Below are 22,157 nucleotides of genomic sequence, written 5' to 3' on the forward strand. Positions count from 1 at the left end.
CCCCCTCCCCCCACCCAGAAAAAACCCCAAAATACACCATTGCAACTACATACCATTTTTATATCTAATTTAATTTAAAGCAAGAATGTGGTATGTATTCTTAGAATGGAGTGATAATATCGTAAATATTTTGTTAATATAATTAACGCAACATATGATTTTTTGTGTATTTTATCATAGGTACAACCAAAATAACTAGCTTAAGTTTATTTGTGAAATAGTTATTAAAGGATTAGTGGACGTATACATTTTTTTGAAAAATTATGAATTCTAATACTGATCGCTCGACATAGATGGATGGCAAATATGTAATTTAAGAGCTACTTATTTGACTGATCGGCGTCTAGACAGAAAAGTTGATTTATTTATAAAAAAATTTATATAGGTGGGTACTATTATTGATTAACCACTATTATACTATAATGTATTTAAAGTTAATGATTAACCTAATAATCTGCTGTGCAGGAGCCAGAAAGTAAAAAGAACAAGCATAAGTGGTTAAGGCCCATAAGTTAATTCTGACCAGTCTTTAGTTCTTTAAAGGGGGGATGAATGTTTATAATGTGTGTTCGAATATTGGCGTAAAGAATTGGTAAATAAAAATTTCCAGTGACGGGATTTAGTGTGATGTCAAGCCACCCTTCGAAGAGTTTATGATGTTATATCTGAGCTTTTACGGTCAGAACGATTCTGAACCACTACTTAAAAATTCGTATAAATAATGTAATACCTACTAAATGATAGAATAAGTAATAAAATTCCAATATTTTGAAAATGGCGAAGGATGGAGGCTTGTGTGACATATTATATGTTATTAAAATATTTTTTCATCATCAATATTAAAATAGAATGCATAAATAATTATATATGGTTTGAATTAAAAACTAAAATGTTTAAGACTATAAAATTTACAATTTATTAGTCATCGTGTACATTATATTAAAATATTACTAAGTATAAGGCATACAAGAGAAAAAAACACATAACTAAAAATAAAAGAGAGACGAGTGAAATGAAAAAAAAATTATAGACAAAAAATATCATTGAACGCAGGAAGACCGTCGACAACGTGACATCTGCTTACAAGATACAAAATTAGCTAAAATCAACAAAATTAACAATACATTTAAGTCTGCTTAGTGTGCCGGTATTATAAAATCGAACGGTTCGACAAACGCGAGTATTTACATTTTACACATACAAACGGAATAGCTTTAAACAAAAATATACATTATAAAATTATACAAAATATTTATGTTTTACTATACAATATTATGCGGGCAATATGAAATATTATAAATCGATATTTTCATTAGTTTTTTGAATATCGCTATGAGTATTTATCAATTTGTTTTTTTCCATCAAATTAAACAATTTTTGTTTGACTTGATTGCAAATAATGGGTCCCTAAAATGACTTTTTAGAAGGTAATAGTAATATAGTATGTATTATTTAATTACTATACTACTGTAATCATGTTTTAATTTTAAAGAAATTTAAATACAAAAAAAAAATAGGGATCGGGTTTAAATTGCTATACAGACAACAATTAATATACAAATAATGTTATATACATAATGAACATGCATAAAAAATATATTTCGATAACCCAACAAGAAAATTAAACGCTATGTACATATTGTTACAGTAATTATTATATTAAAATTTGTGACTTAAATCTATATCGAAATAATTTTACATGCGTATTTGTATGATACAACATAAAATAATATATTACTACATATTATATTGGGTAGCCCTTAAGTAGGTACATGGTTGTTATAATACAACTCGACTTTTCTCACAACCTTCGGCCATAAGTATATTATATTTTATCACGATGTATGGTTAGTTATATAGCTTGATGGTGTGTTTCGCAAGGGAGTCGTCCGGCTCACAATACTGCTGGTCTGTGGGCATGCGGGTGGGTGGACGAGCGAGATGAAAGAATTCGTGACGTTTACCACATGTTAACTACCTACTACAATCGTATTGTACTGATTTTAAGTATAATTTATAATACCTATACAAACACACATAAACGCGCCGCATACGTATTGACCGGAAGACAAGTATCAAAACCATAACGGTTGTTTGTTTGTTGCTTTCACTCGGTCACCCAGCTCCGCCGCACACTCTGCAATGGGACGGTCACTGGCGACTACAATATAATATTATTTCTAAAAATCGACTACCGACAACAATAATCGTACCCACAACACACAACAGTATAATAATAAAATCAATACCTAATATTACACACATAGGTGTGCACGTCGTGACTTGTATTATTATATTGTTAAGGTATATTATAGGTAAATGCATCATAACGCACATCCCTTATACGAGCAAATAATATTGGCAATACAATTCAGAATGTGGCATTGTGGCGCTTTTGAGTTATCGTTGTCGCATCGTAGTATAATAATATAACACTATATTATTGCCATTGATATCCACTGCATTATTATTATATAATAATATAGATCTTACAAAATCGTTTATACAGTTCTGATAAAACGTTCTTCTCGGTGGCGAATGACCACGGCCCCCATGGCGTCACGCAATGTCCGTAAACAAATCATATTCATGTAGTATGTGTACCTACACAGGCAGGTAGGTAGGTTTTATTTTTAGACTTACTATCCGTACCAGTGTAATTATTATAGAATTGTAATTTCGATACGTCATCTGTACGCGCCGCAGTGTTAATGATATTCAAGACGTGGAACATAAACGGACCGTGATGTTGTAAATAGTATTACTAAAGTGTAATAAAATATATATAGTGACATGTTACAGTGCAGAAGATGGCTGTAGTTTTGTTCTTCTTCATTTTATAAATAATTGTCCGTGCCCGATTTTCAGAAAGATCTGTTTTGTAAAAGACTTGACGGTTTTCGATTTCTGTATCATTGTACATGAAATTATTATTGTTTATACTCTTATGAATCGTCACTATATTATTATATAGTGTAGATAATGGCTGCATGACTGTAGGTGCGATATAGAACTACTCAACGCGTTGCAGTACTTCCGTCCACAGCAGTAGAAAGCATCTACAGCCACGTTTTCGCTTGACGTCTGCTAAATATGATATTATTAAATAATCGACCGACTGCGCCCGTAATCGGTACTTATGTGTAGTAGGTACCTATGAATTTATAGGAACGACGTACTCCATCATATTAAGAACTATAAACTACACAATCCGAAATTCCAAAAAGAAAAATCATTTTCTTTGTTAAAAAATGCAATCCTATTGATATAATGAAATGTGCAGTTCAACGTAACTTGCAGGTAAACGTGGCGGGTTGTGGGTTTTAGGTGGAAAAGTTGTTTTCCGGCGAAAAGTCGTCGGACCGGGATAGGTTATCCGGAATGATCAGTACCATGTGTAGAACGGCGGATGCGTTTGTCGGGGCTGGTAGTAAGCGGCTGAAGTGGGGCTCATCTGACCTCCCATACAAGTCGACGGTATGAGTGCGGGCTGTGGGCTTATCCGCGTCGGGTTCATGGGTGGCATCTGATGGTGTCCACCGACACCGACTCCACCGCCGATTCCGAGGCTGTGGTGGTTGGCCAGCGCCGACCAGCTGGACGGACTCTGCATGGACACCAGTTCGGACGACGACACAGTAATTAGACTGTCACCACCGTTTGCTCCTGTCAAAAACACACAAAAGTTCAACTTTAAGTACAGGCAATGAATACATAGATAATATACTTAGATTATTAAGGTCATTGGTGCACCATATATTATACCCTATACAGCTATAATTTCGTCGAGTATGGTATAGATAAATTATAACAGATAACAGATTAAAGACACAATGTAATTCTTACACTACTCAGCTGATTAATAATGCACAAATCAAACCATTTTTTACCCCTTTGAAAGAAAATTAGTTTTTCCAACACTACGATAATATTATAAAACGTACTATGTAGGTTGGTATCCTATAAATAAATTCGTGTCACGTAATATATGAGCCAAAGTAAAAAATCTTATATGAGAACATTCGTGAAAAGCAAAAACCATTCTTCATAAAACTTATATAGTTATATGTTTAAAGATTTTTAGTAATTTATAAATTCGATATTTCAAATTTAAAAGTATGTTTATATTATAAGTTATAACCTCTCGAATAAAGTACTAGAACGAAAATAAAATATACCTACACAAAATCCGTAATATCAAATATATTATTTCGCGAAATATCATTAAATAATACTCCATAGGCTTATCTGCGTGGAGATGTACTCGTGTAATGCGTTCACACAGAGTTTATGGAATAAAATCGTACTATAAAAAAAAAAATATATGACGACTACTACTGGTACAGTCAGAGACGCCCGGCGCCCCGCCCTCATTCAGTTAAAAATTATTATACTTGGTTTAAACGTCCAAAGGTGTAATAATAAATAGAACCAAAATTAGCAAATTGAATTACTCTAATTAAAATATACCTATATAGGTATACTGATGTAAATAAATATTCGAAACTCTATTTAGATTGTTTAATTTATAAGATTAAACACAAGTAAAAGTAAATAAATATGCAAGTTAAAGTAATACAATAATTATAAATTTAGTTTAATGGTTAAAGTTTTTGACGAATGAAGTAGGTATAATACAAATTAATAAAATGCACTACATCGAAAGAAAAAAGGATGCAAGTAGTCGACTTTGTATTTCCGATCAATAAGGCAAATTCACCTCCAAGTATACTGCAGCACATTGCACATATTTACCTATTATACCTATCAGCTCTCCGTGTCTCCGTCACACATTAAAGCACATGCATGCCGAACGTCGGATATACGGTGCAGCAGTCGAAGGGCCATAGCTAGGAGTACTGGAGTATGGAGATGGTTATAAATTATAATGCTATTTTAACTTACCGTTCGATTGTCCCATGAGTGTGATGTTGGCCGACACCGGAGACAGCTGATGGTGCGTTATCATCGTGGGAGTTGAGTTGGTAGCCGCCGAACCGATCTGATAGGACTGCGAAGCTGCCGAGAGTAAGTTCGGCGACGATGCCTGGTGATGGCCGCCGCCTTGACCGATGTGCAATTGTGAGAGCTGACCGCTTCCGTTCAACTGTCCCATCTGCAAGACGATATAAAAAATATAATTCTTACGTTATATTATAATTGTTGATCGAATACGATATAATGTATGGATCACGCTAGGTGGTATTTCAAATCGTACTATTGGTATTACTGATATTTTCAGTGAATCTATTACTATGTTTATAATATGATAACATGATGGATGGCATTAATTTAAAAAAATGTAATAAAACTTTAGTAGAACTGTTTTGATTGTGATGATTGTACTTAATTATTGTTTGAAATAAAAAGGTTACAACTATTTTTAAATGTTGAGAGGGCGGAGCTTTTAAGAAAATAAAAATGGGAATTGAATTAAAAAGGTTCCAGTTAATAGTTCTGCAAATCAGTCTTGATCAGAGTCCTTCAAATTTTTATAGTCATGATTTAGGGTTCATGTTATAGTTTACAAAGTACGACAACAGCCGATGGACCATTTATGTCCATATGTGGTTTAATCACTGCACCAAAAATAAATTTTTCGATACCGGTGAGCGGCGGGGCATGACTTCATGATACGCTTTTTTATTAATTACTTTGGCATGATATGTTTGGTACAATCGGTGATTATAGAATCACGGTATTCACAAATACCGAAAATATCGAATGTCGTAAATAAACAATACCGGTAATTACCAGTATACCGAAATTATACTCAGTTCTAGGTATCTAGTGGCGTATTTAAGATTTTTCAAGGGGGGGATATACGTTAGAAAACATTTCATTTTCCTTGGGGGGGGGGGGGGGGTAGTTTACTTACAATCGATATCACAATATTATAAATAAGTAACAAATAATAGACCAAGGGGGGATCTATCCCCATATCGCCCCTGTAAATACGTCACTGGCTCTTTCGGTCACGCTGTACGTCATTACGAAATGAAATCTAATTATTGTATTACGTACTTATAATAATAATATATCATATCATACAACGATGACGAGTGGCGACTGTATATATTATCATATAATATTATTTAATAATACAAAATAGATATTATATAATGTGACTGTGAGACCAGATCTATGTACAACGATAGTGCATAATGTCCATATTATACTTATAAGTTATATTATGTATACCGCGGGCGGCGGGCGTCCGTCACCGCAGCACAATAATATTTATTATATGTACGGTTATAAATAACTTAGCTACCCCGCCGGTAAACGGTGTCACCGCGACCGAGACCCTTTTTACGACGTACTCACAGCCCGGTCGGGCCTCATGAAAATATATATTATTATATATACCTACACATATTATATGTGTATAATGCGAGTACATAATATTACAAGCATGACGGCGGCGGCAATACGTTTTTCAGAAAGAAATTTTACCACGTGCGCGTCCGGCCGTTGTATGTAATAATATACCTTAAATCCTATCGATCATCGTGATGAAATTGTCACATTTTATTATTATTATTATAGGTGCCAGCCTACAAATCTACAACAAATGAAACAGCGGGGACGTCGACAATATATATATGTATACTATGTAAAGGTACAAATTAGGGTAGATATATCATGTATATCAATCATGATACATCATGTATATATGTACATTTTATATAAAAATCATCGAAGGGATTTGAAACTATAATATATCTCAATGATGATGATGGTGGTGGTGAGTTAGGGAGGCTACAACTTTAAATATAGTTTTCTCTTTATAACCTATTCTCTCTATCAGCACTCGCATACATTTCTGAATGTGTAAACACTGTAAATTGCCAGAGGGTTTAATTTATATTTATACGACTTCTTGTATGTACCTACTTATATTATTTTTGGTCTCCATTTTTAAGATTTCTAAATGATCACGATGATAACTAGGGTGATAATGAAGTGGATATGGCAGTGGGGTGGTGCATATGTCGGGAATTATGCAGTTATTATATTATTACGACGTTCTGGCCGTTCGAAAACTTACCTGAGAAGTGAGCAGTGATGATGAGGACGTGTAGAGTGGCGTGGTCGGGTACGTACCACCCGCAATTCCTATGTACGACGTGGCCGTTGCTGCTTCTGTGCTGATGTTGCTATGAGGCCTGTTATCGTGATCGATCAATGATGTGGCACCTAGGCCGCTGTACATCATACTGTTTTGCTGATGTTCGTCCTTGATCATTTGCTGTTGCTGTTGTTGTTGTTGTTGTTGTTGCTGCTGTTGCTGCTGATGATGATGGTCGTCAGTTTCTACATAATATATTTTAAAATAGCAATTTATTAGATATCTTATATCACCACAGTTGACGACAGGCTGTACACAAATAAGAATAAAGTTCTTCGAATTTACCTAGGTACAAACAATATTAAGATTAAGTAATGTATACTTTGCAACTTTGCAACAAAAAAAGACACGCCAAATTTTACCTCTGTGTACATAAGACCCCTGTACAATTAATTTGTGTTTTAACCCATGAATTGCGTTTTTTAAGGAATGTAAGAAAGAATAAATATTTTTTTGATGATTTTGTATGATTTTTCTGCTCTTAAGACAGAGGTTATCAGATTAAATAAATTAAGTAACAAAAATGTATTTAAAAACTGTGTAAAATATGGATTACAATAAAATCACTCGTACCTTTGTATCCGTCCGGCGTCGAGTTGTACGGTTCATGCAACTGTTGCGGCGACATTATGTAAGCGGGCGTGGATGACGAGTTCGGGCCCGACGATTGTTGCTGTTGATTCTGTTGCTGTTGAGCGGATGGAGAATACCCGAGGGCCAATCCCATGCCGTAGCTACCGGAACCTGGAGTCGAACTTCCTGTGTTGCTAGACATTTGTTTTCTCAGTCTCGCGCGCCGATTACTGAACCACACCTGCAGAAAAACACACCGTCAATTATATGGGTTTGCATAAGTGTATATAGTAAGTATTTTAGTGATGACCGACGGCGATCGAAAAAAAGTGATAACAATTTATAACTTTAATTTCCTGCGTGTATAACAATTTTAGATAGTGTAATTAAAGTAAAGGTAATCAGTAAATCAGTCTATTACTTTACCTACTATACCTTGTTAAAGAATTTTATAAAATCATAAAATAAGTGTATTAGTAACGATTAGATGACAATTTTGTATTTTTATGTACAATTTCAAAGAATTTTTGTAATAAAAAAATTTAAAAATCATTTTTTTAAAAAAATACTTTTAATTAAAAATTAACATAACACTTATAAGAATATTTTTATCTTGAGTTTGAACTTTTGAAGTTATCTTTAATTTTAACTTGAGCTTCATATATTTTACATTGCCTGTTGCCTACATTAGACATTCTATTATTATATTCATTATCCGAGAATTTTATAAAATGCTAATTTTTTTGCTTTAGATACTCATAACGTGTATTCGTATACAATTCGTATATTGTCACCTGTATTCTTGCTTCGGTCAGTTTGGTGCGCTGGGCTAATTCTTCTCTAGTGTAAATGTCCGGGTACTGGGTACGTTCGAACGCTTTTTCCAGCTCGTCTAGCTGAAGCGCAGTAAACGTGGTCCTGCTGCGGCGCTGTTTGCGTTTTAACGGTATACCCGGTTCCGAATCGCAATCCGAACCGTCTGAAGTTTTACCTGTAAAATATAATATATATCGTAAAGATTATTTTGTGCGAATAAAGCAAATTACAAAAATAAAAAACAACTGGTTTTTATCTGAACGCGCGCGTAATCTTATATTTCCAAGTCATAGAGAGCGATTTTATGTCGCATGCAATTTTTATCACCAATTAGGTGCAATATTAATTGGAATACGTACCTAATAATATGAAATGGAAATCGATATTCAAATTTACATTTTTATGTTGTTATTAAAATTGTTTCCATTATTTGAAACATTAACGAAAATAGTACAATTCTTGGTTTGTTTAGTAATTTCATCTATTTTAACATTTAGGTACTTTTGTTGAAATAAATCATCAATTTTTTGATTTTGAAATTGAATTGAATTATTTTAGCAATCGCACACATTCTCTATACTATAGAGTCTATAGGTATTGTGATAAGTGATATAAATTGAATAAAATTTAAATCCAAAATTACTTTTATAATTATATAATTATTAATTTATTATGAATTTATTGTTAGAACAGCACAATAAATCATTAATATTGTGATGGTCACATTTTGTTTCAAATATAGTAGTGAATTAAACTGTTTTTATTTTGTTTTAACGATTTAGAATTATTTTATTTCACAGGCACTAAGTTTAAATTATAATATAAAAATACTTATATTTACTGTATCAATAGCACGGACATCATTCGTGATTAATACCCTGTCAAACATATTTTATAATTTAGGTATCAGTTACCTATCAACGTTTTTTAATCATCGCCATGAGTTGATGATTGTTAATGGGTTAACTTTATGATACAAAAACGTCCAAAATTTGAACACCAAAAAAGTATGTAAGTTTATAATAATTATTAAGGTTCAATGGAAAATTAAATTTGTATTTTTAAATTTTAAAATGTAATGCAAAAATATGCACTTTAAAAATTTTATTTTTTGGATTTGCTTATTTCATTGAAAATTATACTACATTTCCTAAAAAAAATATGAAATAGTAATATAATTTTGTATACTTCCACGTTCCACCTACGATCAATTCGTGATACTAGAAACGTAAATAGGCACGTAGAACACTGTAACCACGCACCACGGTATTATAAAATAATTATGGTCTTCGATGTATTGAGTGAAAATCTGGTTGGTCATAAAATTGTTATACAATTAAAATCTCAAAGCACTTTACATGTACTTATATTTATTATGTTATTTATAATTTTATCTGAGTTATAATATAGGTATATGATGAAGTTTCTAAATATTGCAAAAGTACATATATATCTATTTCTGATCACACAAATTATGCGTAATACAAAATATATCAATATGTGCAATTTATATCTTATCAATATAATAAACAAATTATCACAACAAAATTTAAGACATAGATATTATTAATATTACAATTACAATGCGTGAAATAACATCGGTCATTTTAATGATAGGAGAGTAAAAAAATTTCTTGAACCACGAACGTAAAATTAATTTCATAGAATGAACGTATTAATATATAAATTAAATTATTATAGTATGTTTATAGATCATTGAAAACGAGCGAGTGGTTTTGAACAACTGTACATATATTATTATTATTATAAGTAGGTATACCATCCGACGTATGCCGAAACGAACACACACACCACAACAGTTTAGGATTCGAACGTGTCGGATGACTGAAGTACGTAATTTCGGCAGACCGCAACGATTGGGTTACACAAAGAGACCGACTGGCAGCGGTGGCAATACGAACATATTTTGCCAGCGATTGCTTGTTTTTGTTTTATTGTGTTTTAGTGATGCATTATTAGTGCTTACGTGTGTGTAGATGGGATGGGAAAGAAATAAAGGCGGCGCACTGTTCCAGGTCTCGTATAGTCGCACGTCACGGGCGGCGGAGGGAAACGAAAAATCATTTTTCATAATAATTTAGCAAAATGCTTCGCTGTGGGTTTTTGGCGGCGTCGCGGCGGCATGCGGTCACACAGAGTCGAAGGCGCTTACGAACCGGTGGCGGCGGTCCAAAACCCAAAACTGGGTAATGGTTTTTAAAATAACAATAACGCCATACGATGCTGCACGTCGTCGCGGCGGGTATATTATCATTATCATTATTATTGTTATAATATCAAATTGTGTATGGATGGACTAATGACGTTTGCGGTGCGAGAATCGGTTTTTCGCGATGCGAATAATACAAGCCGAAGAAGATGATTGTATACAAATCTATATAATATGATGATATTTCGTATCGACGAACAATTTGTAAACGACATTAAAAACGACCGTCAGGTGTTTGAAACCAAGGCAAAGTGTGTGCCGCTGCAGCGCGTTCGGCTTATATAGATAATGCCGCCGCGTAGGTAATGTTCAAAAATAAATTGATATCTATCGAACAATATTATTATATTTTGTCGTGGTTTTTATGTAAGCGTATTTATAGGTACGACGTACATAATTTTTTCTGGTATATTATTTTGTAGTTTTATGTTTTCCTTGATGAGTAATAAGATTAAAGTAGACATCTATAATAATTATTTATAAATAAAATGTTTTATGGAAAATATATCGTCGTTTCCTCAAATTATATAACACAAATACTAGGGAATGATCTATTTTATATTTTTTAATTTCAAACATTTTTACTTAAATTAAAAACAACAGTGTTTTAATATATTGATTTATCAAAATTCTGTAGAACTGTTATTTTTTTATCAAATTCAAAAATCTTTTGTAATAAAGTACTTTATCGAGATAAGCATAATTTCATAGCTGTTGTTCAGGGGTTTTTTGTTTTCTACTATAAGTTAGTACCTGTATACAGTATAATTCATTGATTGGAAAGAATACAAATAAATTGTAATGGTTTTTAACGGAACCATATTTTATATCAATAGGACTCGGATTTTAAAGCATAATAAATGACAAAAGAAGCACAAAAATAAAGCATGACAAAAAACTAACATGGATTAGTTGTAAAACTGAATAAAAAAAATTGAAAACTTAATTTAAATTAAAAAAAGAATTTTCTACCATATATTTGGCAAGATTTTCAGTAGTGAAACTGACTCTATTGTCTGACATAATATTTTTATACATATAAAAAATCATGCAATATACTCATTTAGTTCGTACTACGTATACCGGATTTTCTTATTAAATTAAATTAATTTTTATTACTGTAGCGCTTAATAAACATAAGTAATATATAAATTCCACACCTAAAATAACTGAAAAAGCAACAAAAAAAAGCATTTATACAAAAAAAAAAATCCAAAATAAATTGGTTTATTTGGAATGAGAATGCGTTGAAACAAATTTATGTATATAAAAATTAAATTTCTATCTCATATATAAAAAAGAATCATTTACTTTAAAATCCGAGCTCTATCTATATATCAATCATGTTTTCGACTTGTGAGGGTTATTTTTTCAATACCATTTAAAAGCTATTGTTGCATGGCTATATGGTGACGTGGTCACTAAAATATTTTTACTACGACAATTTAAATATCCCTAGGTCACATATTGAAATTATAATAAATATTTAATGGCGAAGTACTGTAGTAATAGAGTATACCGTTTCCATTCCATCAAAGACATACACTCACTCATATACGTGTGTATTGTGTATACATATACACGTCTGAACGAATGCCAAACACAATAAAATTTTTTTTATTATCGCTTCATTAGAGGAGAACTAAGAAAGAAAAAAATCGGTTTCGCAAATGTGTTGTCATGGCCACAAAATTAACGATTTTAAAAAGCATCAAGTAGAAAAAGTAACTGTGCTAAGAATAATTATTAATGGACTATCGAACTTTCATTTTAATATCACAATTATTTCAAATTCTAACACTTAATTTTTTTAATTCGTAAAATTAATTATATGGTCTATGGATATTTGATTATTGATTGAATTATAAAATAAACGGTTTTATAAATTGAGTATGATAATTAATACTTTTTAATAATAATATATTTTATCAAGCACCCGTCAGATTTGCATGGTTGTAAGTATATATTATAACATTGAAAAACGATGAATTCATTATGAAATATGTTTTCAACAGTTTCATGTTCAATTCCCATTCGAATCATGCCATTAAAAAATATTATATTGTAATGTAAACGTATACCTATATATTTATTATTTAGTGTACATATAATTGCCATATTGTACACGAAATATGCATAATGCATGTATATTGTATATACTATATTTTTAAAACATTTAAAAAAACTTACCGTCGCTAACTTTTTTCTCCGAAGCCGAATCATCACCATCGTGGCCTCTTAAAAGCCTCGATATTGCACTGATAGACGGCGCGCTTCCTCGGTCACACAATCCCTCTCTAATCAATCTATAAAAATAAATTAAATAACATAAAAAATCATCGATACCACGATTTTTTGTATAGTATATTTATTAAAATTAAGACACGTATTTTGCTGCTGGTTGAAACTATTGGCGTGTATACTTAATACTTTATTTAATGTACTAACATTTTATTCACCCTCACGTATTATCGATTCTTTGGTATAGTGTCCATGTGTAAAATTTTATATTATACAATTATTGATTTAGGTATTGGGTAGTATATATATACCTACATAGCCGTGTATGTTTATAATAGCTTTGCAGTATTGGAGAGTTTATAAAACATTCTGAAGCTATTTTACTTTAACTTATAAAGGTTCTGAATGAAATCCATGCACTAGCTGGCCCTCCTACCGTGTTTAGAAGAATTGCAGTACTGTATGTTTTTGTTGAGATATATAAAAAAAAAAATAAATACGTGATAGTAAAAACGAAAGGAACGAATTCAAACAGCGAAAAAAACTGTAACATCCCCCTACTGTGGTAGTATTATTATAATACCGGTAGAAAACTGTATTGAATTGAAAAAATATCACAAGATAAAATAGGACACACTTGAGTGTATTGTAAAAATAAGAAATAACGATGTTCAGGAGAGAGGGCGGAGTATAATATACACAGACGTATCACAGTGTATTGTTACAATATGATAATGACGTCTAATAATTGCGTAATAACTGAAAACAATCGCATTGCGTAACTAATAAAAGAGGAAAACAATTGACCGAGTGGACATTAGTAACATTATGTAATAAGAATAATTTGTGCTGTATACGGAAAGGTACCTACACTGTAATTCATGTAATCTAATTTTGGAAGGGATGATAACAATTAGTATATAATATTTATTGTATTCTAAAAAATTTGCATGAACGAATAGTTCCTATACTACTGTGAGCATCATGGAAAAATATAAAATATAACGATTAAGATACTATATAGGTACCTGCCTATATGATAATATCTGTTCATAAATTTACAATTTTCATGTTACATTGAGGGGAGCTTAGAATATTTAGATATCATATGTTTTAAAACATGAATTTATATTATATAGACATCATAATATATATATGCACATATACCATATACCTACTCAATGAACGGTCGGTTTTTATGTTTAAGTAGTTGACAAGTGTAGATATAAATTTTAGACTACTTTAAGAAATCATTAATTTATGTATGGAATTTTATTGTTGTACGACGTCTTAACAAGCATGAAATAGTCAAGCAGTGCACACATACTGGACTACCTAACAATACGATTGAGAGAAAAAAAATAAGTTGAATAGTGACAAAAAAAAAGAAAAAGGACCCAATAAAGGTCATATTCTAGAACCGTTATTTATGGTTCTGTATGCAACAAATATGTATAGTATGTAGGTATTTACTTATATTGTATATATAGCGGCAGCAATCCTATACATAATAGATAGTATATATAAGCGAGTGAGTTTAGAGTCAATAAATTTAAATGCCCTTCAGTGAGTTGAAAATTGATGTTTAAAGGGTGCAGCAAGGGTAAAAAGTCTTGACCCTATATATATTATAAAAGAAAAAAAACATCACATTGACAACTGATGATTGTATTAAGTATACATACATAGTGCGTGAATTTTATGTCTTGTTTGGGAAAAAAACCACCGAGCACGCGTCCCTTTTATAGAATGTTCATAATATATTACACTTTAAAACTAATAAACCAAAATCATTGTCATGTAGTAATATTTTATTCTATATAAGAAAATGAGTTCCGTTTGAAATTTTAAGAGAAATACGTAAACACTAACCTTTTATTATCGTGATATTGGGCGGGCTCATTGTCATTTCTGAAACAAAAACGGGATCATTCTTAGAGCTTTATTCAATTTGAAATACAGCAAAGAAATCACTTAAAAACTTAATAACACAAATAATACTTAACAAACAATAATATGGATCGATGACTATCTATAAAGGTACGTCCTTACACATTTTCAGTATATAAATATATTCTATATTCTAATGGCCGACTAAAATCCTTCGGAGAAAGTGATTATTAAAATTTCAGTCGGTAAGGTATAATATATAATATCATTATATGTATACCTACTTAATATTTTATTTATATTATACTGTCATCGCGTATATTTTACATTTTACAATTTGTGCGGAACCACTATACCAGTCATAATAATCAAATTTAACGATATGGTTCAATGGGCGTGTACCGATACAATTCACATATTTATTAGTTTATTGTTATTTTTATTAACTACAATTCAAAAGGTAGGTAGGTAGGCACATGCGTATACTTACGAGAAAAGACTGATAGAAATAAATTGCTAAATTAACCATATGCCGTTTCAAAGTATACCTACTAATTTACTACATAATATTTGTCCATGTGTAAGTATATTTATAATATGCTATTGTTGTTACCTGTGAATTTAGACTAATTTTGATCAGACGATGATGTGTTACTAATTATCTCACTATCGGCTCCCTAAAATAACTTATGTCGTTTATTCTAAGGGTATGTATAGATAATTAAGTATCTATCTAAAAATATTGAACATCAAGATGAAAAATGTCATCACTATTAAGCAAATGAGGATATTGTGGTATACTCGTATTGAAACTAGGAATTTAAAAAAATCAAAATCACAAAACACAAAAATACATAATATTATGTACATTGTTAAATGATTTAATTTTTTAATTTCAAGTACTTTTGTTAAAGATTATTTTTTACGTAGCTTACATGACTTAAAATTATAAATAACATGTGTTATTAATAAAATACTAGTAGATATAAATATATAACATGCGTGTCTTGCATATATTAACAATATATATACCTAATAAGTTGTTAAACTATTGTAAATTATTACTTTTAAATTCTCGATGAATAATTTAATAAATTATGATTTAATAAATATTTAATATAAGTATAGGTATTTGATATGTTTAATTATAAGTTTTAAATTAAGATATATTCTATCTAACATCAATATAGTCTGCCAAACTTATTTAAATGTGTTTTGTGTTGGAATATCTATTATATTATTATTTGTAGGTATACTAAATAATAGTTAATGAATAGTCTGATATAACCATTATAACCTATCTATATAACTAATAAGGATATTCGACTACGGGAGAGTTTGAAGAATAGTAAATCGATAAATATTTCACATAGACAGAAGCTAAGAGATATTTTTAAGAATGCCTAATGTTTTTATTAAAAAAACTCACAGCATATTAAAATAATGTCATGTATATAATCGAACAGGTATTTATCAAACAATATTATTAGAGCAAATATCAAGCACATATATATATAAGTACCTATACTTCATATTCTATTATACCAATTTATCAGGTATTTAAATGTACAAAATATGTCAAATAGACCTAATATTATGTATATAGGCTATACCTAATTAAAATTAAATTAATATTTTGTACTATTTTCAATCCACCATTATAGGTAAATATTATATAGGTACAGCATAAAATTTTTAGCACTATAGATGAATTGTATAACAATATATTAAAACAGTTGTTCAGTTGACCATGTAAATCTAATTTTGGACTGAGGATATATTATAAGTAAGTAGGTACCTATTAGTACCTAATAGTTATTCACGTATTCTTATACAATATATTTAAGTCAGTTACTGACTGTCAGCAGCGTAAAAAAAAACTACTAAATCTAATTGACCTAATATAATTATTGCTGTTATACTATATAGATACATAAGAGGGTTAGCTTAACACGTAATAAGCACACTTAAATATAAAATGTACACAACAAATGAATATAATATTTTAATTTAACATATCATCATCCACTGCCCAAACTTCAACGAAGCTAGAAAAGATTTCAACATCCCAGACAACCTGTACGAAGCAATTGGTCCATTTTCAAACTTTCATAGCATAATTTTATACTTTAAAAAAATAGAATTGTACAATAGCATATAGGTAATCATTTAATGTAGAAATTAACACATGTAAGCTAATAACCTATGTAGTTGATGCTTAACCAATAAAAAAAAAAAAAAAAAAATATTTTAATTTAACACAATGGAGTGATGGATTTTTGCTTGTAATTAATAGAAATATATTATAATAAGGTACTATTGTACCTAAATTTATAACAGCGTTTTGGTCGATCATAATTATAATATAATTATTATTATATTTTCTTAAACATCAAACGCTTTTTAGGTATATCACACAAGATCCGATGCCATATTGATACCATGTTTACTTTTATATATATACGATATGTAATAATAAAATTATGTACTTTACATTATTTTACTATGTATATATACAAACATATTTAGTAGATAATAAGTATTTAATATATTATTATATCATGTTTTGTTAGGTATACCTGTCGCGTATTTCCCAGCTGAAAATTCCGGGATTTTCCGTCTTATACTCCTCAATGCGACGCTCCACGTCCGGCGTGGCTACCCTAGGCTTGCTTCCGCCGATCACGCCCGGCCGGATACTGCCTGTCTCTTGGTAGCGGTTCAGGATCTTCGACACGCATCCATGTGACACACGCAATTGTCTGGATATGACGCATGGTCGTACGCCGGCCGCGGCCATCTCGACGATCTTCAGTCGGATGTGGTTGGGCAAAGGCCTGCCGTTGATAAACACGCCGCCTAACTGGTTCACCCGGCCCTGGCCTGCGGACACATCACACACGCACGGTAAATAACGGAATGATATGATATACCTATTATATATATTTATATAGAAATAGGTACCTAACATAAAATATTTTTATATTTCATAACATATATTATGCGTTATAGGTGCATTCTATAAGACTATATTTAGAAATATCTTGGGGATCCTCAGTATTTATAAACACCTGCATATATATATATAAGACATAAATGGTATAATGGTATAATGGTATGTAATATATATCGGAGATAAATCCTGTCACTGTTTTTTTTATGACGACCTAGAACATTTGAAATCTTTTGAGTTTACTTCACCTCTCTTTTTCATGCCTTTGATTTGGCCACATATGCATGATTTTATAGATGCGCAATAAGCTAAATACATTGCAGGCATATAATATATAACTATAATACATAATATAATCATAATTCATAACAAAATTTAGGTGTATAGATTATTTTATTCATTATATTACTATAACCTATATATACCTAGTCACAAAAGGAAACGAATTTAAGCTTAGATTAATATTAAAGTATCAAATCGTTGTTATTATTATTGGGTAAGTAGGTGAAATTGTTAAAGATAAATTCAACGTAATTGATAGAAATGTTGATTTCAGTCCAACAGCGTAGATATTTACACGAAAAGTAAAGTGGTAAAGATATTATACGTATGTAATATAACCTAACTGCCAAAAATATTTGAGCAACCTCAGGTCACGGAACTATAATATAATAAATATTGGATCTAACTGTAAAACTGATTTTTGTCATAAGGGCTTAGTAAACTGTTAGGTCGGCTGATTATATGTCATACAAAAATATGCAAAACTAAATAATATGACAATTTTGTGTTGAGATTTTCTGTATTAAGAACTGCAGGACATTTTATAATATATCTATACTGTTAAGATGAGCTATTGTAGTAAGTATACGTAGAAACTTCAATCGAACGATCTCAGATGAGCAGAGATATAATATAAAATTATATTCAGAATAGTTAATATAAATTATAAGTATTACGTATATAAATATTTAATGTATAAATAGACAGTCGATTTTATATACACCTCTAGCTATAGATCACCAGGTACTGTATAGAAAATCGATTGATCACGTCTGATTTTATTATTGTGGTTTATATGATATGTTAATATCTCGCTTAGATATGTTTAGCTGGCATATATATGTTTATATAATACAATGTTTATAATATTTATGAGTTACTTACCTTGAAATGGGTATCCGGTAAAACAGGGCCTCATCATGCCGTAATTGGTAACCGTCATATTTTCGTAACCGTGCAGTAAGAAACGTTTGTAAAACAGACGAACATCGAAAAACGAAACTAGTGAATAATGTCTTATTTGTATAGGTTTATGATATTATATTGAAACAATAAACAAACAGCGTGATATTGCATTAACAAAAACGCACAAAAAAAAAAGGATATAATATATATAAAATATAGAACGGTACACTCGCGGGAGGTATATTTTTAGGTAATGTTGACAAAAAAAAAAAAATTGTATTATTATTCTCAATTATTATACTAGAGTTAGCATAACACCAATCGCGACAGAAATCGTAGGACGATATATTCTCTCCGTGATGTGTGTATAGTAAAAACTACGGTGACGTTAATATTTTTTTATCCGGCTAAGTGAAATATCTGCGTACGACGAGATATTTGTACCGAACGCACGAAACGCCGCCGCATTGGTGTCCCGAACAAGACTGGATCCGGGGTTCCGGCGTACCGGCCGTGTAGCCGTGTAGGGCGTGCAGCCCGTGCCCACGGAGGCGTGTATAGTCATTACCGTCCGTCCACCGCCGTCGACCAATGGCAGCCCGCCGCCGGAGCGCGAAGTGTGAGATTTCCCCCCGTTTCTGTTGCGTTATATTATTATATTTTTTACCCACCACCGTATTCCACCGTCGGTTACCGCGACCACCATCGTATGTTAACCCGGTATATAATTATATACATATAATAATAATAATATATATGTTTATACCGCGTATATGCACGTACGCAATACGTATACATAACATGTATCTATTTTGCATTCCCACACCGCTATAGCACACTGAGCCGCAGCTATTTTTATAGGTACCTACCTATATATGTAAAAATTAAAAATATATAGGAAAACGCGATTTACGCCATCTATTCTGCAGCGAACGGTGGTGGCAATAAGGCAGTCGACGTTTTCATACATATATTTACACACTTTACAGCGTGTACACATATATATTGTATTATTCTGAAATCTTAAAAATACTTTAATATATAGGTATCTATGATGTTATGTAACGCAGCACTGTACGACACGCGCGATAAAGATTTCGAATTTCACAGCACGCCGCACGCGACGAGAAATACGCATATTATAAACGCTGTGTTTCTGTCAACTACGATAACGTAGTAGGCGGTAGATACCTTCCTTAAATCTGAATTCCTTATAGGATCTAGGTACTATATACCTTCTTATTTTACCTATTTTTATAAAATGTAATGTCTGCAGTATATAATAGTACAGTGTTATTGGTACCTGATACCTATATATATGTATATATTGAATATATATTATGTTATAATTTTTTTTTAAATAACTCATATATAATATGATACTTTATATACTATATATAGGTACAATATATAGGTATTCAACTATATAAACCTACATATTGGATTAATTATGTGTGTATGCGTAATTATCTATGTATAGATAGTATATAGATACAATAATACCTAGAGCACATTATACATTTACATATTTAAAGATATACTTTATTCAGGTATTATTTACTTACTTATACCTCCTGTTTTTGAGCTCGTTTAAAAAGAGTTGTTCTAATTATTTTTAGATAAGACCCAACAGATAATACAATCATTTTTTAATGGATATCTTGATAATCATAAATTTATAACCATTATTCAGTCAACTCTTGTTGTGTCGAATCTCAATGCGAGTAGAAAAAAGTTTGACTGTATTTGGTATTTTAGTGTATTATGTAATATTAAATTTGAGGGAATTTCTATTTAGTTAGAGAAATCAAAGTTCGACATAAAGTTATTAAATTCTAATACATAATACCTCTATTGTATTCCTCTAATTCATGTATAGTAGGTATAGGTACTTATACTTTGCCAAAGGTAGGTTAGGTTATATATACATATATAATTTTTATTAGAAAATACCTACCTACACTTAGGTATATTATATTTTATTCGTCATATTATTCTGATGATTTATGAACTTTAGAATTGAATTTCGATATACATCACGTATAATAACAACAGTATCTAATATATAGTTCCTAAATTGAAGTATTTATTCATTTTATTCAATTAGTTGTTTTAATCAATACACTCATGGATAGTTTTAGGTGATACAGCGTTCAAAATTCAAATACACCACACCTTATATACCGAGGTATATGGTTAAACATGAACACGCAGTGTTACTTCAGTAATCACCTATCTACCTACTTCTCGTTATAATATATACATATAAATATTTTGGTTTTTGATATTTTCTTTACTCTACATAATAATATGTATAGTTAGGTATCTATATATTATTAGTTAAATAGAGGTACAGTATTAATATATAAGATCCATCGTATCAAAACCGTCAAATTATTCAAAATAATCTAGGAAGAATATGGCGTTCGGTGATATCCTATATATCAAATGTAATATTATGTTCAATCGTGTGAGTTTAATACATATAATGCCTACCTATTACATTGAAGGACTTAAAAAAGTATTCACCAAGGCAAACGTATTTTTAAAGTCAATATACCTATATAATATATATGATATAGTGCACAGTACCTTTATGTATATATGTAAATTATATATATATTATATACATTTGTATAATGACGTGCGCTTATAACACTTCTGCCAGCGCGGAGGTGGTAAAATAATCAAACAGGCAAGTATCTATATAAAAATAATAAGAGAAGTAAAAAAAAAATGTAAAAAATAAGAAAAAGATTTATAAGATGAAATCTGGCATAAAAAAAAAAAAATGGTGGATCGTGACGAATCGAAAGTAAGGACTTTCACGGGAAACGAAGCCAAACAAAAGGTTTTGAGATGTTCAGCGGACCGTGCACGCATCGAGTGCAGCGCTCAATACCACACAGCCCGACAACTCGTACCATTTTTTTCAACTCTTTGTAGCCCATTATAATACCTACCAAACTATAATGGTCTAATGTATTATATAGCCCATTATTATTAGCCTATGTTCTCTTTACCACTTTATAATGATATTATGCCGAGAAAGTGTAGATATTAAATTATATATGTATATATATATATAGGTATGGATATATTATGGATATCTCGTGGGTCAGCCGCATTAGAGT

At 31.0% G+C, this 22,157-nt stretch overlaps 1 protein-coding gene across 2 annotated transcripts; it reads right to left on the minus strand.

The window, feature by feature from the left end:
• Positions 1–892: 892 nt before the first annotated feature.
• On the minus strand, positions 893–19,516 carry LOC107167043 (uncharacterized). 2 transcript variants are annotated; one of them, XM_089223741.1, is made up of 9 exons: positions 19,003–19,516; positions 17,462–17,765; positions 14,865–14,903; positions 12,942–13,057; positions 8,500–8,696; positions 7,706–7,946; positions 7,052–7,317; positions 4,906–5,116; positions 893–3,666 (listed from the first exon to the last, which is right to left on the minus strand). In XM_089223741.1, the coding sequence occupies exons 1-9, from the start codon at positions 19,058–19,060 to the stop codon at positions 3,386–3,388; spliced, it is 1,713 nt and encodes a 570-aa protein (XP_089079867.1). In that variant the 5' UTR covers positions 19,061–19,516; the 3' UTR covers positions 893–3,385. The 2 variants fall into 2 exon arrangements, with proteins under 2 accessions (XP_089079867.1, XP_089079868.1); XM_089223742.1 differs by lacking the exon at positions 14,865–14,903.
• Between the last annotated feature and the right edge of the window lie 2,641 nt (positions 19,517–22,157).

Source organism: Diuraphis noxia, unplaced genomic scaffold (assembly GCF_037042655.1).
Source record: "Diuraphis noxia isolate RWA-SAM2 unplaced genomic scaffold, SU_Dnox_SAM2 contig0003, whole genome shotgun sequence".
Classification (NCBI taxonomy): Eukaryota; Metazoa; Arthropoda; class Insecta; order Hemiptera; family Aphididae; genus Diuraphis; species Diuraphis noxia.

Coding starts and splice junctions, on each gene's coding strand:
- LOC107167043 (XM_089223741.1), bottom strand. CDS start 19,060: ATGACGGTTACCAATTACGGCATGATGAGGCCCTGTTTTACCGGATAC. Junction 17,766..19,002: donor TACCGGATACCCATTTCAAG/GTAAGTAACTCA, acceptor ATGTGTCCGCAG/GCCAGGGCCGGGTGAACCAG. Junction 8,697..12,941: donor GGAGAAAAAAGTTAGCGACG/GTAAGTTTTTTT, acceptor TATATTTTACAG/GTAAAACTTCAGACGGTTCG.